The 27,196-nt window shown below is 36.2% G+C and overlaps 2 protein-coding genes across 4 annotated transcripts; both read left to right on the top strand.

The window, feature by feature from the left end:
• The first annotated feature begins 3,427 nt into the window (after positions 1-3,427).
• On the top strand, positions 3,428-6,059 carry nccrp1 (P1, F-box associated domain containing). The gene is made up of 6 exons (XM_059549186.1): positions 3,428-3,651; positions 4,527-4,613; positions 4,788-4,884; positions 5,059-5,154; positions 5,524-5,662; positions 5,758-6,059. Exons 1-6 carry the CDS (start codon positions 3,507-3,509, stop codon positions 5,905-5,907), a joined length of 714 nt encoding a protein of 237 aa, XP_059405169.1. The 5' UTR covers positions 3,428-3,506; the 3' UTR covers positions 5,908-6,059.
• A 477-nt stretch (positions 6,060-6,536) lies between these two features.
• slc8a2a (solute carrier family 8 member 2a) lies at positions 6,537-26,099 on the top strand. Of its 3 annotated transcripts, XM_059550493.1 has the most exons (15): positions 6,537-6,760; positions 9,897-10,047; positions 14,323-14,653; positions 15,176-15,313; positions 16,061-16,288; positions 17,210-17,464; positions 18,112-18,555; positions 20,550-20,899; positions 22,474-22,577; positions 23,396-23,413; positions 23,516-23,628; positions 24,476-24,541; positions 24,946-25,045; positions 25,197-25,466; positions 25,545-26,099. In XM_059550493.1, the coding sequence occupies exons 3-15, from the start codon at positions 14,354-14,356 to the stop codon at positions 25,919-25,921; spliced, it is 2,763 nt and encodes a 920-aa protein (XP_059406476.1). In that variant the 5' UTR covers positions 6,537-6,760; positions 9,897-10,047; positions 14,323-14,353; the 3' UTR covers positions 25,922-26,099. The 3 variants fall into 3 exon arrangements, with proteins under 3 accessions (XP_059406476.1, XP_059406478.1, XP_059406479.1); XM_059550495.1 differs by lacking the exon at positions 23,396-23,413; XM_059550496.1 differs by lacking the exons at positions 23,396-23,413; positions 24,476-24,541.
• The last annotated feature ends 1,097 nt before the right edge of the window (positions 26,100-27,196 follow it).

Genomic DNA, 27,196 nt, shown 5'->3' with positions numbered 1-27,196 from the left:
GTACTTATCTGCACAATTTTTATTTTATCTCCTAGGTTTTACTTGCTGCATATTTTATGTTGCTTTTGAATACATGTAAATATGAATAAGTGCTTGCATGCTTGTAAGAAGTGTTAGGTAGTGGGAAAGGGAAGAGGTCTCACAGGTCACCTGAAGTGGTGTGGAATTTAATTTTCAATTCATATAATAGTCTGACACTTATTATATTTGGTATTCCTGAATGATGCACAACACTTTGCACTAATAGTGTCTAATTACATTAACTAATTGAATTGACTGCAATGCAACTGATGCCTAAATGCATGGAAAATGCAACTCTGCAGGTCTGTTATATTTCAGAATGGCATATGTCCAATAAAATGATGGTACAGTTTGTCCAGTTGAGTCTAAGATTGCAAAGAACATATGAAACATTAGCTAATCAACCAATACTAACTTGTTAAGCTACCAAAAACTGCAGAGGTGCCTAAGAAATAGTTTGAGCTGGTTACTGAATCAAGTATGTGGTGATGCTAGAAAGGAAGACCTGTTTTTATGAGTTTATGTGTATGTTTTTGTTAAACTCTCATGACCTTCATCTCCCTCTCTTTTCAACACTCTTACATTCCATCCTCCGTCTCTCCCTCTGTCTCTCTGGGTTGTATTGCATTGACTCAGCAAAGAACTCGATCAGTGAAGTTGATATAAATCAGAATTTGATGTTAATGATTAATGTCAGAACTTAGCATGATGCATGTGAACACAGATTAAGTGTACACTAGATTGTACACTATAAAACTTTTCAATAACTGTACTGCATTATATTTCTGTTGCTTTTAATGAGTTTAATGAGTTTCACTCTATGTGAGAATGCCACATGAACTTGAGAACCGCACAATCCAACTATACATGACAAGAATATAATTACAGACTTTCCCATATTCATATCCATTGTACTGTCAATGGACCTGCTAATGGAAACACAGATAATTATTCTGATACCTTGGTTCATACTGGTTCACTCTCTAAGTGTGTGACTGCAATCTAGATTCTTACATGAGTACATAAGAAGTGTATCGTGTGTACATTTGGCATGTGCTGCATAAAATATGATATGACTGAGTCAATAGATATCAACTTAACACATTATTTATATTTATAATTATGGAGGATTTCTCTCTCTAAAAATTATACAGTGCATACGAAATACTTACTCTACTACTTTTGTAGATTTGGTAAATATTTTACTGCACTGTTGCATTTATGAAGCTTAGTAAGAAATCCCTTATAGATTTCAGACAGAAGATTATAATGCTGTGTGTTATAAATGAAAATATTGACAGCATAATTGAAAATGTCTGAAAAGTCTATTTCGAAGAAAAATATAGTAAACCCAACATTATTTATTTTGTGACACATTCTTTTTATCATTCTCTTTTTCTCATGAAATGAGGACTAAACAGGTGGATTTACTGATGTTTGTGTGACTTCAGTTGCATGCAGAATGTTGTTCTGTGCTCAGGAAGCAGATGTACACCATATAAGTTAATGCATTGTTATTATTTGTGTTTCAGATCCCGTAGATACAGAATTCTAGAACTGCCCATCAGTAGAGACAGAACAACCAACAACTCTCCCTGATGGCCACCTGCTGCCACTGGAATCTGAAAACAAGAAAGGAGAGTGCTGTCAGGATTCTGAGAATGTGATAAAACAAGAAATAAGATGATAGTATATGCTATTAAGCAATTATTATACAATAAATGATAAATGAATTAAATGACGAGGAAGTTGTGTTGTTGAACTCTTTTGAATGAAAGCATTCATATTTTCCATATCTTTTCTCAGTACATTGCTTATGTATTTTATTTTTAGTTATTGATATATACCGGAAATGTATTTTCTAATCCAACCAGTACCAGTGCAGTGTAACTGGTCTTTGTGTGCTATTGCTCAGAGAGCAGTATTAGTATGTTTCCACTTGAAGCGCTGTTGTGTTCTGAGTTGACTACCACAACACTGACACCAGAACATATCTGTGGTTCATAGGATTTTTTGTACCCTTTTTCTCTACAAGCATTTTCTTAGCTTTAGAAAAATCACCAGCTCAGTTCATAAAATACAGCTTGCAAAACTAACCTTGACTCTTGGTATGTTATTGAGTTGTGACAACAGTGTGTAACACAGGAAGCTGACCAAACACTGTAACAACGAAGGAGTTTCTGAGACTGTTCTATTTTCTGGAATGCTTGTTTCATAAATGATTAATAGGAGATACTGGGTGGGTGCTTGTGGGAGCAACTGGTTTGGTGTTTGTCTTTAGATTGTTTAAAAAGTCCCGGCCTTTGTTTATTTGGCAAGGCTCAGGATTTCATAAAGAACGTTTGATCTTAAGAAGTCAGTACTTTTGTAAACCACAGCAATTTAGGGGGATGTGGTTGAGAGGGTCATCCAGATACGTTTTTGAGACACTAGCTTAACTCTGCTCTTTTTTTTATCTGCTTACAATATCACAGGTCCTGGCTGAGGATAAGTAAGGAAGAAAATGCTTAAAATCTGTGTACATTCATTGGGCTTAATTCATGCAACACAAGCAGAAGAGATTTCTGTTTAAATTGTTTGGAAAATACTTTTATGTACATTGTTGCATCAAACTGAATGTTTCATGAAACAGAAATTCATTAAACACATTTCAATTATATTTTAGTTTGGATGGGGATGTTGAGCAGAAAGACAGAAATACATGAATTCAGAATATATAATAAATTATATGGATCTAATTATTAAGTGGCTATGGATATTAACATATTTTAATTATCAAAATATTAATATATAAATAATAAAGAAATTAAATCTTTACACATGTAAATCTAAACATGGGTAATTTAATTAAACTCTATACTAAAAATGTATTTGTTCGTAGAGATATGTTTTTTAAAGCAAATATTCATTATTTTTATTTAAATAGATTAGTAGATTAAAATATTTGTATAATTATTTATTGAACTAATCCTGGGTTTATGCATATGCATTTTCAAGATAGTATTAAGTCACATTTATTTGAAAGATACTGATTTGCTTGATGCAACCCTTCTTGTTCAGGCAGCTTTGGACTGAACTTTAAATCTTTGCTGACATTGTAAGTCCTTGATGTTGTCTTTATGGGTGTGGTGGGCTATATGTAAGTTAGTGCTGCTTATGAATTGTAGCCTACTATTTCGCCTCAGCCTGTTCTCTTATCTATTGTGATAAAAATGAAGTGTTTGAAAAGCTATGAACTCAAATGTATAATTGCAGCATGACATCTGTCCCTGTGTGTTGATCAAAACGATCAAATATAAGTGCCTTGACACTATTCAATTTCAGGTGGTCTGTCATTCGTGTTTGTAGCGACTCACTTCTAAGTAATGTGCAGTTAAGTAACTTGCGTAAAGGCCCTACTGAGCAATTTTTTGGGTGGGGCAGAACACAATAAAGCACTTCCTCGTGTCTGCTGTGTGCGTGGACTGCGAGGAACACAGTCTGAAATGGCGGATGACTGGAAAAAAAAGTGTGACTCTCAGTGGCAACTGGGGGCTCACGGTGTCCCCATGCCCGACAACGTGGACTGGAAATCGGTGTTTGAGAAGAACCCGTTTGAACGCAACCTACTGCAGAACCCCTCGCCTTACGGTAATGACGTAACACCATTCTGGCTAGCTAGCGCTACTTCGCACTGTATCATTTAATTAAATCTCTGCTTGAACTTTGTTGTAACTGTATAAAGAAACATCATTATGTTGAGATAGAGTAGAGGAGATCGAGGATATGGTGTCACACAGGCTAGTTGTCACACCGTTAGTTTAACTATTGAGAAATTGGGTGACTCATCCATGAACATTAATCTATATATAAATTGTGTGTTATTTTCTTGTTGTTATTAATTTTATGTACTCCAGATTGATTTGTGTTTTAAAATAAAATGTTTCTTTTTTTCCCTTTTTTTTATTAATATGAAATAAAATGTATCTATAGGCTACTTGAAAAACAACAACAACAAAACACCACACAGCTAGTAGGCTGTGGCATTATCTTCCAAATTCCTGATCTGTGAATATTAGGCATACTTTTGAACTTATATGAATTCGACTAACATTGTTTGTGTAAGATGTTAAAATGGAATGTCACGCCTTCGTTGTCATTTTGTGGAAGAATGATGTTTAAATTTTGTGGATGAAGAGGGGAAATAAACAAGGCTACTAGTTATTATTTAGTTATTTTAAAGTGGATTTAATAAATGAATTTGTGCAGTGCTGAATCAATGCCGAAACGTACCACCAAAATGTGCCTCTCATATTGGAACTTGTGTACTGGTTATTAAAATACTACAGCAAAAGTTGTTTTTAAGTTATATGGATGTTTTTTGTAATTCAGCTAAATGGATATTTGACATAAAATTTTGAAAAACAGTAGGCCTATTTAGAATTAAATTTTACTGCAATAGAAACTGAACCTTTGCATTTAGCGAGGTATTTTAAAATCATAATTTCATCTCATTCAACAACCAGGTGTAAACCACACCATCCCACCACCCGAACCCCCTCGATCGGAAATGCCTCCTCCTCCAAACCAACCACCTCAGTTTGAGCCCGATGGTGAGTCAAAAACCAAAACAGTATGTTCGCTGCCTAAAAATCTCCCTATGAGCTCATTTCTGCTGAATTCAATGTAAATGCGTTGAACTTTAGATCCCAAACCTTTGCTGTTCTTAATGTCTTTGGTTGCTAATAAAAAGGTGATTGAATCTTGTACCTGGATGTTAATTGTAGGTAATTTCTCTGGCTGGAAAAGTAGTACAGAAGTTTTACCATATGACACTAGTGGAATTCCCCCCGGGGTTGTGGTCTGCCATCTGCCTCAGTTTAGGTGAGTCTCACTTCTGTAAGAAAAATGATCTTTTTTACAAAAACATATAAAGGCATTGGTCATGTTCCAATACAGTTTTCCTTACAGTACTCTAGAAAAAGCTTGTCAGTTCTTCAGGGTGAGAAAAAGTATATATAATCTCTCTGACATGGTCTTTGTGTTTCTTAATCTCAGGTGGTTCTCTTTAGAGCAGTGTGTGGACCTGAAGGCAGAAGGTCTGTGGGACCAGCTGCTGGATGACTTTCAGCCTGAGATCATCATTGAGGACTGGTGAGTTACGACCTGTTATAAAAATAGTTTGCAGTGTAAGCAATCTTCTAACAGTAATTGCAAACTGAGTTGCACAGAAGAGTCAGACATTGAAATGGATGTCAGTTAAAAGGAAGTTTGCTGTAATGCAATGTCTTCCTGTCTTTCGTCGGATTTTCTAATGATTTGCAGCTACTGAAAAAGAGCATGAAGGAATCTGAAGTAATTTCTGACATAGCTGGACAATTTAATCTGTGACACATAACTGTTTTCTATTTTCTAATCAGTTTATCATTGGTTGAAGGGACTTGTCTAATTTCATGCAAAATCTAAGGTTTAATGAAGGCTAATATTCACTTAAAATGTCTGGGTATTTCTCCTGATGTGTAGGTATGAGGAAAGCCAGCTTCATAAATCTATCTATCAGCTTGATGTGAAGCTCTTGGGTGCTGATGGTAAAACGGTTATCAAGCAGCACACATATAACCCTGAAGAGAACCTGGAGTGCTACTCACACACCTGGAAAAAGGTAGTACACACGTTCATGCACATCTGTATTGATGTATTTATATTAGTAAGTATTTTATGTTCATGTGCCCACATGACGTGTGTTTATGTGTATAGGTCTCCCATGTATTCTCCAAGTATGGGTCAGGAGTGAGGTACATTCACTTTCTCCACAGACTGAAGAACCAGTTCATGATTGAATTCTTTAATACTAAAGTCACAGACAGCTCCATTATCATCAAGACCAGCAAAGTCAGTGTGGAATAATCACAGTAAAAAAAAACCTGGTATGAGTTTATGCACTCTCTAGACTTAGTTTTTTTTAAACAAAGCAATTGTCTCGAATGTGTTTATAAATTGACTGCCATTTCACAAGATGTATCTAGCAGGCTTATAATGTAATAAAACATTCCTCATTCGTTTTGTGTCAGTGTTTTTTTTTATGTATTCACAATAGCACTAGAAATGTACAGTTGGTAATATGTATTATATTTTTAGTATTTAAGGCCAGCAGATGGCGATATAACTCACTGATTTGCAAACAAGACGTTGTGACCTGTACACATTACAATGGTAAAACTCTGTTCCTAATTCAGAACTAGTATTCATTTTGTGTTATCTGATGACTGTTTTATTTATTTTTGTATTTCTTTTTTGTGTCTACAGTAATTATGGTTACTATGGTAAATTATCGTTAAGGGCAATTCACAAACAGTGTAACAATTTTTTATAACACTTAAACTATATAATTACTATATAACATTTATCTAACCTTTAATTTATAACTATAAATATAGATGTATCAATTTTTGCATGAAACAATTATGCTACTGTAAGAACTGTAACTGCTCCAGTTTTTAAAGGCTTATATAAAGGCCAGCGTTTAGGCATTTTGAGGGCGACATGCTTTGACGCACCAATCAGAGCGTCGCGTTGAGCTGTTGCGCAGTCTGTCGCGTGCTGAGCGTTCAGAGGATGCGCGCTTGTTTGGGATGCTCGCATAGTTCAGGACAGAAACATACACACCACGAAAACTAATGGCACGAGTCTCATGAGAACTGGAGCAACATCCTCTGCTGCCTCCCGGTCATGTCTGTCCATTCTGAGCTCTGCCATAGAGGTAAGTTCTGTTAAATAAAATAGATAAATACTTTTACTGGGGCTTATGCACATTGGTTGATTAATTGCCACTATATCTGTCAGGACCGACTACGCTCTTGACAGCATCTACTTATTTGTTTATCGTAAACTGACGAATAAAATGAACTCATATGTTTGTGAGTGTTTAGCTGTTTTTTGGACTGTTTATTCACAAAGTAGCACCTGTTGCCAGTCACATGTGCAGTTCGGTCTGTGGCGCTTTACCAAGTTATGAATGAGCCACGCAATCTTAGATCTGTTAGGTTTCTTTCGTGTTATTTAGGATTCGGATTATAGCCTACAGGAAAAAGAGCAAAAGGGCAGTTATTTCTCCTGGAATTGATTCTAAAAAATCTTGATGTAAACACGTGTAACTAGGCATAGCCTATTATTTACCTTAATCCAGTGGTTTTTAGCCGTCGTGGCCCAATGGTTGGAGAGTCAGACTTGTAACCCAAAGGTCAAGGGTTCGAGTCTCAGTAGGAGCAGGAATTGAGGGGTGTTTAATGCATCTCCCTTAATAGTACCTTTCAAACCCAGCGATGGCCTGAGATACCCTCATTCAGCTCTGACACTCACTGCTTGCCTTTTAATCTATTATAATTTCATTGTAGAAAAGCATAGATCAAATGACCTTTTTCAGTCCACTAAGTTAATTCTCTATGCGATCTAATGTGATACAACAATGATCGTAATGATAGTAAATGTAACTGAAACTATGTGAATACTGAAAATAGGCAGTTGTTAACTTTAACTGATCTGACTCTTAAAAATAACATTCTGCAATAACCTGTATTTAGGTTGATTCAGTCAAATTTATAGGCTATTTTGACTGTGAATCACATTATTAGCTTACCTGATTTAGAGAATAAAAATATAATGACTGTCACAACGATATTTGTAACACATTTTTACTAGGTTTACCAGCACAACCTAATATTTTGAATATGTAAAAAAAAATTTTTTTAATGTATTCATATTTTATATTCTGCTATTGCCCACTAAAATAACACGTCATGTCCTTTCAGCTATAGTCTCAATAGATCATCTGATAAAGTGGCCTGTTAAAAACTGCTGCAGCAGAGTAATACTTAAAGTCTTAGATTACACCAAAGTCACGAATGTCTGGTGGAAGTCTGTGTGCAGTCAAAGTGGAACTGATTAACTGGTAACCCGTCTAGCTCAGAATAGGTATTGTCTTTCGTAATGGAAAAAAGAAACAGAATATTTAGTTACAATCCTTGGTGCAGTCAGTAACGTTGGTAAACATGTCTGCAGGGAGAATGCACACATTATTGTGTAGAGGTGAGGATGATGATGGTGGTGATGAGAATGATGAAGGTTGAGCAGAGGTGTTTCTGTCCTGAAGAGAGAGTCTTACAGAAGTGTGGGTAAATGAATGCAGGATCACGTGACAGAAGATCCATGCAGGAGAAAGTCACTAATTTATCCATTCACCTACTCCAGTTACTTCAACATCTTCCAATCCCAGAATTTGCATTCCCAACTGAATGTTCTGTTTTCCATTTTTCCTTGCTGTGTTTCTCAAAAATTTCTACAGAGCAGTCACATGGAAATGCAAGCACAACAGAGACTATCCAATAGCAGCATCTCCCAAATGGGTGCGTGTACATAGACAGACACACAAACAAACACACAGGTTAGAGGTTAACCTCCCTGGGATGGAGGGGTATGAAGTTATGTAAGAGACTGAAACATGAGACTCGGCATGAGTTCAGTATAGCAGACCATCTTTACAGCAGCATGTTGACATACACTAAGCATGCTGAGTCAAAGATGTGCAGACACTAGCGTTCAAAGGCTGCACATCTGTTTTCAACACACTTAATAATAACAAATGTTTTTGAGCAGCATATTTGCAGCAAATCAGTATAATAAAAATATTTCTGAAGGATTATATGACACTGAAGGCTGCAATCATCGCTGCTGAAAATTCAGCTGTGTATATATATACGTACATTTGGTGTGCGTTTGGTGAATTTTGCTTTAGTTTCATTTTCACTCGCTTTCTTTTAACCAATAAAAACGTATCTGTTTTGGTACAAAAAGGTTTATGAAATTAAATACATTTGAACAATGCTGCATATGTTTTACTACTTCTATGTACTGATGCTTTCACAAAACTAATCTACTATAGTCCATTCTCTCTCTTTCCCTCTTTCTCACTCACTTGCACACACACTCCTTATTTCTCTGTTGGTAAATGGGATGTGGTTTGTTAATTAGCCCTGAGCACACAGCCAGACAGGTGTTTTTTTCTGCTCTTTGGACAGGTAATGCAGTGTTTGCATTGCCTTTAGAATGTGATACTCTTGGAGTGAGGTAAGAGTGAAATGGAACTCTGTAGAGTTGGTTTGCACTAGAGGAAATATGAACAGAAGGGTTGAGATAGATGTTATGTATAAATGAGAGGACCTCAGTGGTGGTTTGGCTCACAAAATACACTCAAATAGCAAATAAAAATACATGAAAAAATGGTGTTCTGTGATGGAATTTGTGTACTGTGATTCACCATGCTTGTTGTCGAAGAAGTGTGTGTGTCTGCATGTGTGATGGATGCTATAGTCTTTACTATGGAATTGTGCTCCTTCTATAGATATTATTGTCAGGAAGAGTGTTTTATTATTATTAAATTACAGTTATTACATCTGTCTGTAATGGGATTTTTTTTTACTGCTTTTACTTTATATTGGACATTTAATTGTTTCTGCTTATTTCAAGACATAGAACATTATTATCCGGCACTAACTTAAAGAGAAGGAGAGACGTTCTTAGTACTAAATTTGAAAGAAGTCCCTTAAAGCAAGGCTTTATTTGATACAGTAAAAACTGATATATTGTAGAGTTGTTATATAAAAAGCTACATTTTCAACAGCCTTTACATAATTATCAAGGAATGATCCTATAGAAACCATTCCTATAGAAAAGTTCAAATGTATAGCGTTTATATTTTTAAATAGACGTTTTTACTGTAACTTTTGATTAAATTTTATGCATCCTTGCTGCATCATTCTTTGTTACAATGTATTCGAAATGCAGGCTTTGGTTAAATATATTTTTTTACACACTTTTGACTTTGAGTTCATGTCTTTCAGAGTGGGATAATGATGAAACTCTGCTGGTCCTGAGCTGAAGCTCTCCAGCTGCTCCTGAAGGCTTTGGCTCTTACACAGAGCTCTATCAGAATATGGCCTCCTGAGGTCACCTGAGTCCACCAACCTCAAAATACCACCCCATGAGGCACTAGTAAGTCATTTGAGATTATTTTGACTTGAGCTGCCTCCACTGCATTTACATATTCTATGTTTCATTGATGAATTTGAAAGGAAATCAAAATGTCTGTTCTCTAAACCAAACGGTCAACAACTCCTGTATAGGTGCAAATGAATCTCAGCCTAGATCCTCAGTCATCGTTCACTAAAAAGTGCCATCCCACCACAGATGTTTAGTATAATGTATTATTCCAGTCCTTCCAAACTTCCAGTACAGAAGTGTTTATGTTCATGTGTATTGGTCAGACAAAATATGATTTAGACAGCATTTGTTTGAGCATGAGCGTGTATCTTGTGTGTATGTGTGTGCTGTGCTAAATATTGCATAATGGCTGTGTCGTGATGAGTGGCAGGTGAAGTTGAGACTGCGGATCCTTCTAGAGTAACGCAGGCCAGGATGAGGGGCCACTGTAACACACACCACAAGACCTGAGCTCTCAGCCTTCCCACTGCAGTCTGATGAGTGTGAATGCATGTGTGTCTCACTCAGTCTAATGCAGTCTGGTTTGTTTGTCTCTCTGTATGTGTGAGCATTCATTCCTCCTCACATGTGCACACATTTGTCAATCTACTTTGCCTTTGTCTTATGTTGGATCTGTGAAGTAATCTGCTGGTCTCGGTTTGGTACGTTTTACGTATAGAGGAGCATGTAATATGCAACATGCAAAACTGCAGCAGGCTAATCACGTGATTCCAGGTCAAATGATCACACACAGTCTCTGATCCGAACACTTGATCTAAACCTGTCATTAGTTAACCACCTGATCTTAGATCGATCTGCAACAGGTTAATTATTTAATGCATGGATGGAGACCATGAAAGCAAGAGTAGAGTTTCTCAATCCAAATGCCCATGTTAGTGTATCAGTCACTTGCACCGTCTGTGTGCATGTGCTCCAGTGAGTGTACACGTGACTGTGTGTTCTATTTAAAATACCAGGTCAGACAGGCCCAAGGGCAGACGTTTGTATAATATACTGTATATAAAATGTATAAAAAATAATGTATATATAAAAATCTTTAATGACAATGTTACAAGCTGATGTCATATTTAACATTCATATGTTTGTTTTTTAGTATTAAAAGACGTTAAAAAAAAACAAAAAAACAATATATATATATATATACACACACTATTATATACCATTATATGTACACTATTTTCACTCATTGTCTAGGACATAGGTTCTCAGTAGTGGTCCTGAAGGCCCCCCCACTTCAGCAAGGATCTATTGAATTGATTAAAAATTTATTAAAAGTGACAGTAAAGACATTTATAATGGGACAAAAGATTGTTCTTTTGAAATTATATCAGGCTTTCCACAAAAAATATTAAGCAGCACTGCTGTTTTTAATATTTATAGTAGTAAAAACAATATTCAGAGTCAAATCAGCATACTGATCCCAGAATTTTATTGTAAATGTAATTTATATTTTATGGTATCTAACAAACGTTATAGGTCTTGTGGCATATCCATTCTGCCTTCTTGAAATTTGTAAGTTGTAACAGTTTTAGTTTAGTGTGTTTAATGACAGCTATAGATGACCATAAGCTGGTGCTAACTGGAGGTGTGTGTGCTAGTGGTGAATAGACAGAGTGGAGAAAAGAGAGGGGACTTTACTGAGATTATAGTCTATTGATACTGAAAGCAGATCTCTGATCACTGTGTGTGTGTGTGTGTGTGTTTGTGAGTGTATGTGTGTTCCTTGGAGACAGCTGTAACACTGTTATAGGACCCTTTTAAAAGACTGGCTTAAATGGTGTTTTGTTTGTGGGTCACACATGGACAGGTTAAAGTAAAGTTGACTGGCTAGTGGCTACGGCTAATTGCTATTGTGACTGATAAATGTTATGAAAGAATTCTGTGACTGGGTTCTTTATTGACTAATTGGTTAAAAAAATAGAATACTGGCAGACTTATACAGTATCTTTGAACTTTTCTGGACTGATCCTAACTACCATAGTAACTGTGCATAAAATTAGTTAGAATTTTTTTTGTTGTTGTTTGTTTGGATTTGTATTTGTGTAAGTTTTAATAAAGGAAATCAGTGCGTTATTGATCCTATGGTTGAGGTATATACAGTGTATATCATGCTTTCTGTGAGTGTTTGTGTTTGAATGTGGCTGGCTTACACAGTTCAAGGTCAACTGGTTCGCGTTGTCCTTCCACTATTATGTAGTCAAGTCCTTGTGAGTGTGTGTAATCAGTATTGGGTGGCAAATACGATAGAGCCTCCTAGAGAGAGAGAAGGTGTTAAAGCACACTCACTCTCATAAACTCCTGTCAATCCACAGGGCAACAGCAGCTCAGTAGTTGTCAATGTGCAGGAATGGATGCTGCGGCTAAGAATTTGAAATAAATTCATGGAATTTATATTGAAAATCTGATGGATGCTGACTAAACTTAAAATTGATAAATTAAATTGTGGTTTACCTTTTTTTTATATACAGTGTATATATATATATATATATATATATATATATATATATATATATATACCTAAGAGTGGTGTCAACATTTCAACTGTAATTTAATTAATTATTTGTATTATTATTTGAAGCAGTTCATTGTTAAATATAAAATTTAGGGATTTAGCTAAACTGTGGATATTCCCTCTTCTTTCACTTTAGCTAACCATCCTCTTCATTTTCCTTTGTCACTCTCACGTTTCTTAGAACGGATCCTCTCCTCCTCTCCCTCTCTGTCTCCGTCTGTCACTTTCTCTCTCTGGTGGTGGTAATCTTAACCACTAAAAGGTGCTAACTCCTATTAAGCTGTCAGAGCTCTGTGTGTAAGCCAATACGGCCAATCACTTATCAGCAGCACTGACAGACTGAAACAGTGTCATCGTGGTAATCGGAGACACTTCAGTTTCGGCACATACACTCTTACCTACACACATATCTGTAAGGGAGTAAATGCATACATGCTCACTTAGACACACACCCAAACAAACACATATACCATCACCCAACATCTACAGAAACATACAAACACTTTCATACATGTGCATTTGTGTTTGTGTTGTAGGGCCAGATGTGATGGGCAGGTTATTTTTGGACAATGGTGTAGAGTAGCACAGTAAAGCTGATGTCCAGGTAACCATAGCGCAGCTAAGAAAGTGAAATATGACCACATGGTTCAGTCCAGCATGTCACTCTCAATCTCTACCACACACCACACAGGTGACGGGTGAAATGGAGAAACGATTACAGGAAAATAAGAAAGGGAGAAATCAAGATAAAAAATGTATAAATGGATGTGTTATGTCAGAGCTTTTGGTGCATGTCAGCACTCTATTGAAAAATTCTTCATATTCTATCTGTTTAATATGTACATTTTAGGAAAATTCAGATTAAATTGGAAATATTTGTTATATAACTGTTTTCCATTAGAATTTTTTTACATTTATTTCTGTGACACTAAAGCTGAAGAATCGCGTGATCCTTCAGACATCATTTACGCTGATGTGGTGCTTAAGAAACAATTCTTAGTATCATCAATGTTGAAAATAGTTGTGCTGCTTAATATTTTTGTGCATTTTTTCAGGACGCTTTGATCAATCGAAAGTTCAAAAGAACAGCATTTTCTTAGAAGTCTTTGAACTCTTTAGAACTCTTTTTCAGCATTATAAATGTCTTTGTAACTTTTGATTAAAAAAAATAAAAAAAACTTACTGACCCATTAGTTTTTTATCCTTATATTACTGTTGGTTGCTCTCTTTCTCCCTCTGTTTGGAATGAAGTTACTTTTTTATGGCCATTTTTATAAAAAATAAATGTCTTTTTCTGATTTTCAAAAATTGGCATTTACTTTAGTTATTAGCTTAAAATGTCTTACTTATTTAAAGCTGAAAGCATGCTGTGTGTTTTTATGTCTTTCTTTCATTTTAATAGTGCCACTGCTGCCAGTCCAGTTGTAGTTGTATAAGTCTCCTGCATCCATTAGGTTTGACTGCTTGTGTCCAGTGTAGGCCAGGCATGACTAATGAACCACTGGTAAGACCTGTGGTTTAGATTAGGACTGAGATGGCCTCATTCACGTTGTTATCCATGTGGTATCCACATATAGGCATTAAGCTTTAATCATAAAACACAAGCAAAAGTTCTGTATAATAATTTGTAAAACCATTCTTATGTTAATTGTGGCATTATATAACAAAATACATATCATGAATGATTGAGCATGCTTTGTATGAAATAATACCACTCTTCTTTTTTTTATATCTGTCAATCTCTCAACCTCAAGAGGAGAGCCATTCTTGTCACCATATCTGGTCATGGCTCCTCCTCTACTCTTCCACCTTCTCCTCCTCCTCCTCCTCTCTCCACAGGTGTGTGCGGGTGGAAGTGCTCATGGCAACAGCAACAGTAGCGCAGATGGCCCCAAAAGATCCTGTGCCGAGAAAGTCAAATGTCAACCAGGGATTTTACTTCCTTCGTGGCTGCCACAAGACCCCTCCCTGGCAATGCAGTCAGTAAGAGCAGTGATCTACTTTTCATGTCTTCTCTACATGTTCCTGGGTGTGTCCATCATTGCTGATCGCTTCATGGCTGCCATCGAGGTCATCACGTCACAGGTGCACAGCAACACAAAATAGAAACAATGATAGATAGGTAGGCAGGTAGGTAGGTCTCTGTCTACTCACTGTCCTATCATAACAATAAGGCAAAAATGCTCTGCAAAAAAATAGTAAACACATGATTGTTTAGAAATTATTCTAATATGCTGTTTTACTGCTCAAGAAAAATTCCTTATTGTTATCAAAGTTGAAACAGTTGTCCTGCTTAATGTTTTTGTGGAATCTGTGATAAGTTCCACAATCATTTGAAATATCTTTTTTTTTTTACATTATATATGTCTTTACTGTCACTTTTGTTCAATTTAATGCATCTTAGCTGTATGAAAGTATTAGTTTATTTAAATACAAATAGGCAATACTTCATGTTTTTTTTATATATATATATATTTTGTATGTTTGATTTTCCAGCTAAAAAGACTGCTAAATTGACTGCTAAAATGACTTATAGCGTGATGTGATATATTGGTGGCCAAAATGACCAAAAATATTATGTTTTTATATACTTTATGTGTCATTTAGGAGAAAGAGGTGACTGTGACAGGTGCAAATGGAGAAAAGACAGTAATGACAGTTAGAATCTGGAACGAAACTGTATCCAATCTCACTCTGATGGCCCTGGGTTCATCAGCCCCTGAGATATTACTGTCAGTAATAGAGGTACACACACATTTTCAAAACAAACCAGCAACTCCCATCACCCAGTAGTTTAGCACAAGAGACGTGAAGTGTGAGTTTTTTTTTTTTCAGGTTAATTATTAAACGACTGAAACACACAAAGTCACCTCATCACAGTGATGACTTCAGCTGCTATTCTTCCATTTAAAAGCATAATTTAACTCAATGTGGTTTAACACCAAAGCCATCAGTTAAATATTTCAGATGTCAGAAAGGGCTCTTTTTAATTCTTTGTAATTGCATTTGGAGATTTAAGAAATGATTCCCCAGAAACGTCAAATTTTTGCAAGATTCGGTCTTTCCTAAACCATTAAGAAATATAGCAACATACAGTGTAGTAAAAATAATATTACTGTACATCATTCAGTGACATTCAACTGTCATTGGTTTAAATTTCAGTTAAAAAAAATAGTATAAAAAGCCCCTAAAATGCTTACTAGAACTTAACAAAAAGTTCACACATCTAGCAGGCAAAAAAGCTTGACAAGGGTGCTCAACCACATAAAATAAAAAAGGAAGAAAAAGTTGCCACACCATAGCTCCACTTGTTCTCACCAAAGGTAACATTTTGAGCCCTGGCTCTACATCAGACAAGGACCAATTTTTCCTAAATTAATTACTAACACCTGAAATGTATGTGTCATACTTGAAAACATATTGTATATTAAATTACACATTATTACTTGCTTTGGACACATGGTAGTGTTGTTGTCCATCTGTGTTTGACAGGTGTGTGGACATGGTTTTGAGTCAGGAGAACTGGGTCCCGGCACCATAGTCGGCAGTGCTGCATTTAACATGTTTGTGATAATCGGAGTGTGTGTGTGGGTGATACCTGATGGAGAGGTGAGGAAGATTAAACACCTCAGAGTTTTCTTTGTAACCGCATCCTGGAGCATCTTTGCCTATGTCTGGCTCTACCTCATCCTGGCAGTCATAAGCCCTGGCATTGTACAGGTGTGTGTAAGCAGAATATGTTTGCATAATGTGGCTGTAAATATTTATTTAGAGCTGGGCAACGATTAATTGTGATCAACTGCAACAAAAGGTTTTTGTTTATATAATACGTGTGTGTGTGTGTGTTTGCATGTGTAATGTGTATATTTATTATGTATGCATAATACATGCACATACAGTTTATATTTTGAAAATATTTACATGTATATGAAAGTGAAAGTAGTGACATTTGCCACGTATGGTAACCTGTACTCGGAATTAGTATCTGCATTTAACAAATCCAAGTGCACACACACACACACGCACACGCACACGCACACACACACACACACACACACACACACACACACACACACACACACACACACACACTCAGAGCAGTGGGCAGCTATTTGCTTCAGCGCCCAGGGAGCAATTGGGGGTTCAGTGATTTGCTCAAGGGCACTTCAGCCATGGGTATTGAGGATGGAAGAGAGAGCTGTTCATTCATTCCCCTCACCTACAACTCCTGCTGGCATGGAGCCTCGAACCTGCGACCTTCAGGTTACAAGTCTGATTCGTAAGTCTGACAGTAAATTATATAAATATATATATATATATATATATATATATATATATATATATTAATATAATTTATATTATATGTAAATATATTTAATATATAAACATAACATATTTTTCTTATTTATATATATATATATATATATATATATATATATATATATATATATATATATTCATGTATGTGTATTTATATATACACAGAATAAATAAACACAGTACACACACATATATTTTTTTATGCAATTAATTACGATTAATGGTTGCCCAGCACTAATATATATATTTTTAGGTAAATCTCTAGGCCAATTCAATTAACTTATTTTCTTGTGTCTGTGTGTGTGTGTGTGTGTGAGAGAGGTCTGGGAGGCTCTGGTCACTCTTTTCTTCTTCCCTGTGTGTGTCTTAATGGCTTGGATCGCTGACCGGCGCCTGCTCTTTTACAAGTACTTGCACAAGCGTTACCGTGCTGATAAACGTCATGGTATCATTGTGGAGATGGAGGGTGAGCTAGCACCCAGAGGCATTGATGCCATCATGGGAGAAAAATATCAAAACAGCACCACAAGTGTCAATATGGAGAAAACCAAAGAAGCTGAACAGGACAGAGAGGAGGTGAGCGAGCAATCAAAACAGAGCAAAACCTAATCAGATCTTTCTTCTATGAGTCAAATTTTGGTGAATGTTCTTGTGTTCCAGTGGCATAATTCCAATAAATAAATATATATATACACACACACCCTTCTAAGAAAGTAATATATTTAAAATCCATTTATTTAATACCAAGTATAGTTCATATCTACTGATATAAAAATTATAATGAAACTTTGTTTGGAGTACGAGAGAGGGAGAGGGAGAGGGAGAGGGAGAGAGAGAGAGAATGTGACATTGAAGACTGGAGCAGTGGCTGCTGAAAATTTAGCTTTGCCATCATAGAAACAGATTGTTTAAACTGTACAAATACTTCAAATTATTAATGATTTTTGTATTATTGATCAAATAAAGAAATACTTCATACTTCTTTCAATATAGCAGTTTTAGTATAGTAATAGCAGTACTACTGTAGTCATATATGAATTGGGATATTGTACAGTCAGTCTGTAATAATAAAAGTCTGCAAAATAAACAGGTTAATACCAACCTGTTCACCTGACCAGAGTTGGTCACCCAGTTGGATGTGGTCTCTTACATGTAAAGAGGTTGAGCAGAAAATGAAATAAAAAAAAGGGTTTGGAGGTAACCATGACTGTCTGTGGTTGCAGGTGATTCGCATGCTTAAGGAACTGAGAGAGAAGTATCCAGATAAAGACCTGGACCAGCTAATCGAGATGGCAAACTACGCCACCATGCAGAAACAGCATAAGAGCCGGGCCTTTTACAGGGTGCAGGCAACACGCATGATGATCGGTGCAGGGAACATACTGAAGAAACATGCAGCAGCTGAACAGGCAAAACGTGCAGCTGGAGATTCAGCAGAGAATGACCTGGCCACCTGTTCTCACATTGCTTTTGAGCAGACACAGTACCAGTGCACTGAGAACTGTGGGAGTGTTAGTGTGTGGGTCTGCTTACAGGGGGGAACCGGCACCAGAACCTTCCATGTCGATTACAGGACAGAGAATGGGTCAGCCAGTTCTGGGGCAGATTATGAGTATTGTGAGGGAACAATCATATTTCAGCCTGGAGAGACACGCAAAGAAATAAAGGTGAGAGAAACACACAGTGGTGATGTCTGATCCATGAACAGAATGTTCTTTTGAAAAACATCTCTTTGATTAATTCAACCAATTCAATGTGCAGAGTGAATCATAATGTTATTACATATTAGACTATGAAAATGAATCTATACTTTCTCAGTTAACACACAAATTGATAAAATATAGTCCAACACAGCAATAAACAGAATATGATGCTAAAATATTCATTATAAATTAAGATTAAAAAGTGAATAATTTGTAAGTGATTAAATTTGAAAATAATCTGATTAAAAAAACTTGGTAAAATAAATTTTATAATATAAAATGGTAATATAAAAATTTAAAGAGCATGTGAAAACAATATATATATACAGTGGGTACAGAAAGTATTCAGACCCCCTTAAATTTCACTCCGTTATATTGCAGCCATTTCATAAAATCAGCACCCCATATTGACAGAAAAACACAGAATTGTTGACATTTTTGCAGATTTATTAAAAAAGAAAAACTGAAATAACACATGGTCCTAAGTATTCAGACCCTTTGCTCAGTATTAAGTAGAAGCACCCTTTTGATCTAATACAGCCATGAGTCTTTTTGGGAAAGATGCAACAAGTTTTTCCACACCTGGATTTGGGGATCCTCTGCCATTCCTCCTTGCAGATACTCTCCAGTTCTGTCAGGTTGGATGGTAAACGTTGGTGGACAGCCATTTTCAGGTCTCTCCAGAGATGCTCAATTGGGTTTAAGTCAGGACTCTGGCTGAACAGTCACAGAGTTGTTGTGAAGCCACTCCTTCGTTATTTTAGCTGTGTGCTTAGGGTCATTGTCTTGTTGGAAGGTGAACCTTTGGCCCAGTCTGAGGTCCTGAGCACTCTGGAGAAGGTTTTCCATTTTCCAGGATATCCCAGAACTTGGCCGCATTCATCTTTCCCTCGTTTGCAACCAGTGGTCCTGTCCCTGCAGCTGAAAAACACCCCCACAGCATGATGCTGCCACCACCATGCTTCACTGTTGGGACTGTATTGGACAGGTGATGAGCAGTGCCTGGTTTTCTCCACACATACCGCTTAGAATTAAGGCCAAAAAGTTATATCTTGGTCTCATCAGACCAGAGAATCCTTCATGTGTTTTTTAGCAAACTCCATGGGGGTTTTCATGTGTCTTGCACTGAGGAGAGGCTTCCGTTGTGCCACTCTGCCATAAAGCCCTGACTGGTGGAGGGCTGCAGTGATGGTTGACCTTCTACAACTTTCTCCCATCTCCCGACTGCATCTCTGGAGCTCAGCAACAGTGATCTTTGGGTTCTTCTTTACCTCTCTCACCAAGGCCCTTCTCCCCCGATAGCTCAGTTTGGCTGGACGGCCAGCTCTAGGAAGGGTTCTGGTCGTTCCAATGTCTTCCATTTAAGGATTATGGAGGCCACTGTGCTCTTAGGAACCTTAAGTGCAGCAGAAATGTTTTTGTAACCTTGGCCAGATCTGTGCCTTGTCACAATTCTGTCTCTGAGCTCTTCAGGCAGTTCCTTTGACCTCATGATTCTCATTTGCTCTGACATGCACTGTGAGCTGTAAGGTCTTATTGAGGAAAAAATATATATATATATATTTTTTTTTCTCTTTTTTATTAAGACAAGGATGCATTAAATTGGTTAATTATGTGTGATTCAAGACTTTAATAATGTTAAAAAAGTATATTTAAATAAAATGCTGTTCTTTTGAATTTTAAAAGCAGCACAACTGTTATCAACAGTGATTAATAATAAGCATCAAATCAGCATATTAGCATAATTTCCAAAGGTTCATGTGACACTGAAGACTTTAAAATACATTAAAATAGAAAACTATTTAAAGTTATAATAAAATTTTAGAATATTACTGTTTTGAAGTGATGACAATTAAAGGCCTTATTCAAAAACATTCTAAAACTTTTGAACAGTAGTGTGTGTGTTTGAGTTGAATATGATTCAGTTGTCTTAAGATGGATGTGCGTATGTTTTGTAGGTGGGAATTATCGATGATGATGTGTTTGAGGAAGATGAACACTTCTTTGTGCGACTCTCAAACCTGCGAGAGGGTGAGGGCGGGACCAACACTGATGGTGCTCAACTGGTTGAACCTTTCGTAACCACTGTAACTATTTTGGACGATGACCATGCGGGAGTCTTCGCGTTTAGTCAGCAGGAGCTCTGCGTGGGTGAATGTTCAGGTGTGGTGGAGGTGCCGGTGAACCGGACATCAGGTGTGCGTGGGACTGTAATGATTCCATATCACACAGAGGATGGTTCTGCGCGACAGGGCGTTGACTATGAGCACACACAAGGAGAGCTAGAGTTTACCAATGAGCAGACTAGGTAATAGTTCACACTAAAGTTTTCTATCCAAATTTTACCTTTACACACAAAATGGGAGCATATTCTCTTTACTTTTCAGATACACACAAATGTGAATTTATGTAATAATTAGGTAATTATATCAATTAAAAAAAATTAGTGGATGTACTTTTTAATGCATGAGGGTGTTAAATTTATTGTGGAGTATTTTGGTAAGTATCTCAATAAGCAGTCTGGCAGTACCACTTAAAACCTTTAATTATGGGCCATTGATATACTTTACTTACATATGCAGTGTATTTATGATGTTATAAAGTATTATAAATTAACATACACTAACATTCAAAAGGTTTTTTGTACATATTTTTTTGTTTTTGAAAGTAACTCGTGCTCATCAAGACTGCGTGTATTTATAATATTTCACAGTATTACTGTTAAAGTCAATTTAAAATGACTGTTTTCTATTTCTGAAATGTATTACTGTGATGCTACATTTTCAGCGGCTATTACTACATTACTGATTTGTGTAAGAAATATTTATTTTTATTGTTCTCAGTGTTGCAAGAGTTTGATGCCTAATATTTTTGTGGAAACTATGATGCATGTTTTTTATAAAGAACAGCACTTAATTGAAACAGAAATTTTTGTAACAACTTGAAATTCTTTACCGTCACTTTTTTTATTATTATTTAATGCATCCTTGCTGAATAACATACATTTCTTTAAAAAAAAATCATACTGACTTTTGAACGGTAGTGTATGTCAATTCATATCGGCTATCATATATGTCAAGTTTTAGAATCTATGATATAACATTTTTCAAATGCACAGTAAGCATTATGAAAGACTTAAGAATGCAATACTCTGAATAACTATTCTGAGCTGTAATTTTGTAATAGCCATCTCTCAGCATACAAACATTATATGTCACTATGCCATCACTTTTCAATTTCACCACGAGAGGTCTCTTCTATCCCAGTACTAATAATAAGATATCAGTTACAAACGCCTATTTTTGTCACCTTTAATGCTGTTTTCCTATCATCTCTGCCTGATACCTTCAGACCCCAACATGTTTGTGTACCACACAATTTCCAAAGATGATCTGTAGTCTTTTGTGTGGACTGCTGTGATTTTGATCTTTGGATTGTTTGATGTGTGCTCTGATGGAACCTACTCGGGCATCCTCAAGTGACTGTCAGTCTTGGCTTCTGAGCAGCAAATGTTTGTTTTTTTTAAGTTAAAAATCTGTTTTAACCCAGTACTTATCCTGGGCTGAATGTTACACTGACACAAGGAGAGCACATGACAAACAATGACCAAAGCTTAATAAATGTACCTTTTATCAAAACCAATTACACAAATCTTATATGCTCAGTTCAGCAGTGGTTTGTGGAGAATAGAGCATGTACATGACTGAACACTCATCTCAGTTCGTCTGTGTGTGGATTAATTATTAATGCACTGCGTGTTAAAGTATTCATGCAGGCCTAACTCTGATGTGATTTAAATGCTGAGGTCTCCTTTAATATTTCAGAGGTAAAACCAAGAGGAAATGATTATTTGTCCTTTACTCTTTGTGTGTGTATCCACAGTAAGACACTACAGGTGCGCATCATTAACATGCAGGAATATGAGAAGCGAGAAAATTTCTACATTGTCCTTGAAGAACCCAAATGGCTCAAGAGAGGGATCTCAGGTCTGTGTGTGTGTTACTATTCTTTTTAACCATCCCAGAATCTGTAAAAGTATTTAAATTTTTCTCTGTGAGGGATACTTCTATGAATGCTTGTGTATATTTAAATTTGTTAAGGTTATTGAGATTCCAATACCTCTCTCTTTCTCTCAATACTCATCTCTCTCTCACACAAACACACACATTTCTATGACCAGTGTCCAGTTTCAGATCAATAACAACAGAAAAACAGTGGGGCAAACTAGACATGCGTCACACACAGTAACTAGATCCAACTCACCTACATACACACTTCAGCCTCACGTTTGTGTGTGTATGTAATATGAGCTTATATGTCCGAATAAAAGGGAATGTTAAAGAGAGAATTAACACCAGGTTCATTAGTGAACTAATCAGCTACTTAGAATCTCTTTTATTAACCCAAAGATTGATCAAGTGCTGTTGTAGATAAGGATAGATAGATAGATAAATAGATAAATAGATGAATAGATACAGTGCATACAGGTTATAGGAATATATATATATATATATATATATATATATATATATAATAAATAAAAACACATAATGAAAAGAAACATATATATATATAATATATATATATAAATAAAAATACACAGTTTATTTTAAATATTATTTTAGTTAGTTTAGTTTATTTAGTAGTAATTTTTTTAGATTACTGTTTTTACTGTTTGATCAAATAAATGCAGCCTAGATGAGCATAAAAGTCTTCTTTCAAAAACTTTAGGGTCAACTTTTGGACTATAGTGTACAGATTCATTCATTCATTGATTCAATTTCTACTTGCATGCTGCATATAGATCTGCTGTTGAATCAGGGTAAGATGACTTTACTAACTCTTGGTATATGTATTTTGCAGTGTATGTGCACTTTATTTTATATAAATATTTATCCTTTCCTCTCCCTCTCATTATCCCCAGCCACCCCTGGTCCAAAATTGGAGGACGCCAGACGTATAGCAGAGAAGGGAAAGCCCGTTCTGGGAGAACACCGCAAGTTAGAGGTTATTATAGAGGAAAGCATTGTTTTTAAGGTACAAACACGTCATAAGTATACATACAGGAGCAAACTATGGTAGCCCTAGGAGGCCATGGATTGTTATCTTTCTTTCTCATTTTCTCATATCACAACCTAATTTTCTGGTAATCTCAACACAACAAAAGTTGTTTTCTCATGATGTACAACCTTTTATCCAAGAGCAGCACTAACTGCAGACTTACCAAATTAAATAATAAAATACACAAAAATATAATAGTTACTTCTGTTCCAAGAGTAAATAAACAGTAATGATGTCATCAAATCAGAAGTCTGTTTTGATCAGAAGCTGTTCTACATGTAATGGTCACATGGTCATCCTATCCAACAGAATTAATGAAAATCACAAACAAATGATGTAATATCATTTTATTTCAAATAAATGTGGGTTGAATCAAACGGGCTCTAAAAGATTTTAGAATAGTTACCTGCTGCATACATCTGAAAGCACTCTGCCTGCACTTGTGGTGTTGAATGCTCTGTTGTTGGACCATTTAAAAATGGGAATTACACAAATAAAATGTTTAGCATGTCTCTGAAAAAAATTTGCTGTGATTTATTTATTGTATTTACTTTATTAAGTGAAGCAAACATTTTGTTGAAATGTCAACAGTCAACAAGTTATGATAATGCGAAAACAACTTTTGTTACGTCAAGATCAAAAGAAAATTTAGTTAATTCAATGAAATTAAGTAGTGATCACAAAAAAAAAAAAACTAAAGTAATAAGAATAATAATCAATGGCCTTATAGGGCTTCTTTAACATATACATTAACTGAGTGCCCAGTTAAGTCTGTCTCATGCAGGCAGAAGTCATATAAGCTGTGATTGCTTCCCTCTCATAGGTCCGACAGGGAATGGCCCCTAATGGAGTCTTAGATGCGGTAGTAGACCACTTGCCTCAGTGTGAAGTGTGTTTTGGGATTGCCCTAAACTTCAGCCTTTAATCACTGTCTGAATGAATCACACCTATGCATGAAGATTATAGAAGATTGCAATTAATTCTCATTTCTTCATCACAGCTCTTTCTTTTTTAATTTGTTTATTAACTGAAAGCTTTAAAACTTAGGCTTAATGCACAGCCTACAGTACCCTGATGTTTTTTCAATGCAACAAATTGTTAATGTGACTGAACAAGAACTGAGCATGAACAGTTCTGTAGTGCAAATTATTCAAGAATACTGTCAATATTGCAAAGAGGATTTTAAAAAAGTGTGCCGACTTCTACAGAGGAATTGCTCAGTCTGATTGATTCCTGTTTAATGGATATATTTCTCAATCACTGAGCTTTACTATGGTGTGCACATGTGTTTAGAATACAGTAGACCGTCTACTGAAGGATACTAATCTTGCTGAAGTAATTGGCACACACTCCTGGAGAGAACAGTTCATCGAGGCGGTAACAGTCAGTGCAGGTAGAATCAAATCATTTCGGTGTCTATGCGTGTTTCTACATATGTGAAATTATTTATGCTGTGTTTGTGCCCATATAAACTCATGAGAGATTATTTAATGTGATGGTAATGTTTTATTTATACCTTTCTCTTTTTCTCTCATTCTTTTCAGGAGAAGGCGATGAAGAAGGAGGGGAGCCTCAGCAACCGTCATGCTGTGATTATTTTATGCATGCAGTTACGGTGTTCTGGAAGGTTCTGTTTGCTTTCGTTCCACCCACAGAATACTGGAATGGCTGGGCCTGCTTTATTGTGTCAATTCTGGTCATTGGGCTGCTAACCGCCGTCATTGGAGATTTGGCATCTCATTTCGGGTGCACAGTGGGCCTCCGTGACACAGTCACTGCTGTAGTGTTTGTTGCCTTGGGAACCTCCATACCAGGTAAATCTGTAACATAGCCTGTGTTTCTGATAATGTGAAACACAAGCAACCAACTATCATCTCCCTTTCCTCTCTCAGATACATTTGCAAGTAAGGTCGCTGCTAAACAGGATGAGTATGCAGACGCTTCGGTTGGAAACGTAACCGGTAGCAATGCGGTTAATGTTTTCCTGGGGATTGGAGTGGCCTGGTCCATTTCAGCTGTTTACTGGGAGGTCAAAGGTCAGGTGTTTCACGTAGAGCCCGGCTCTCTTGCATTCTCTGTCACACTCTTCACCATCTTTGCCTTCATTAACATCGGTGTGCTGATGCTACGGCGGCGGCCATCGGTGGGCGGAGAACTGGGCGGACCCAAAAAGCTGAAGGTTCTGACTTCACTATTGTTCCTCGGTTTGTGGCTTCTCTACATCACATTCTCCAGCCTAGAGGCCTACTGTCATATCACCGGTTTCTGAGGAGACAGAGAAAGAAAAAACAACCAGACTTAAACTAATGACATTCACATGAAATGAGTTATGTGAGAACTGAGCTATGAGAGAAATGCAGTGTATTGTATATTCTGTGCACATAAAGTAGATTGCATTCTGTATAAACAAATGTACATGAAATAAAAGAATGAGTGAGATAGAGCAAGATTGCATGACTGCAATGCTATCAGGATGACTGCACTGCTATAAGGACATCTTTAACTGTTGGTCGCCTTTGGTTTCAAAGCACATTAGAGGTATTTTGAACTTTTGACATCACCAGACCCTCAGTGGCATGGAGGACTTTTAACACACTACAAGATGTAGCAATATTTTGATGGGACTGTGATGTCTTTTTATATGCTGATGATGCTGACAAGTGTTTGATGTTCCTTGAAGAGATGCTGGGCCTCTCTCTGAGAGAAAAGGCACTTATGGCTCTCCATAGAAATGACCAAAAACTCTTTGACAAGTTAAACCGAACTTCTTTTTCCAGTTTTACTTAAGGATGTCAGACATTATGAGACCTACCATGACAAGCTGATCAAAGAAAGAATGTATGTGATAATTATCATTATCATAATTCACATTGATATATTTACTGAGATAATAATGTCTTATTAAGTCTTATAGGATGTCACTTCATTAATTCGCTCAAATCTATTATTTCAGCATTTAAATGTAAGTAATCAAATGTAAGTAAAAATAAATAAATAATAAATTGAAGTATTTGTTCTTATTGTGCATTGGTATTCTGATTGAAACATGTTGAATTTGGAAATTAAAAATGAAATTACAGTTGCAACTATCTTGGCATGATCAGTACCACATTTCCAAAGGCCATTCCTTGAATTGTTCTGGTTTACTCATAATTTCCTTTAAAAAAAAAAAGATTATAATTTCTATGAGCGTTTATGTTCCTATTTTTTTAATATATTTTTTTACAGTAAACAGCAACAACATACACTTTGTAGAATTTTCGAGATGCGCAAACGCTTTAGATAATTTTCCAGAAGGGAAGTTAAAAATTAAGAATGTGAATTATTAATGTTGTAAAATTACTGCTAATTACACACAATAATGCGGACGTAATAACAACACTCCAGCAGTTTACAATATAGATGTTTTTACTTGTGATGTTATTTGTGAGTGAAACCAATTTCTTTCTTTTTTATATCAATGAACGAATCTTTTTCGTGAACTGATTCAAAAACTTACGGAGCCCCGCACATAAAACGCAGGAAAAAATATAAGGCTAAATCG

Source organism: Carassius carassius, chromosome 5 (assembly GCF_963082965.1).
Source record: "Carassius carassius chromosome 5, fCarCar2.1, whole genome shotgun sequence".
NCBI classification, from domain to species: domain Eukaryota; kingdom Metazoa; phylum Chordata; class Actinopteri; order Cypriniformes; family Cyprinidae; genus Carassius; species Carassius carassius.
Note: the sequence above shows the minus strand (reverse complement) of the source record. Positions and strands in the feature narration are given on the sequence as shown.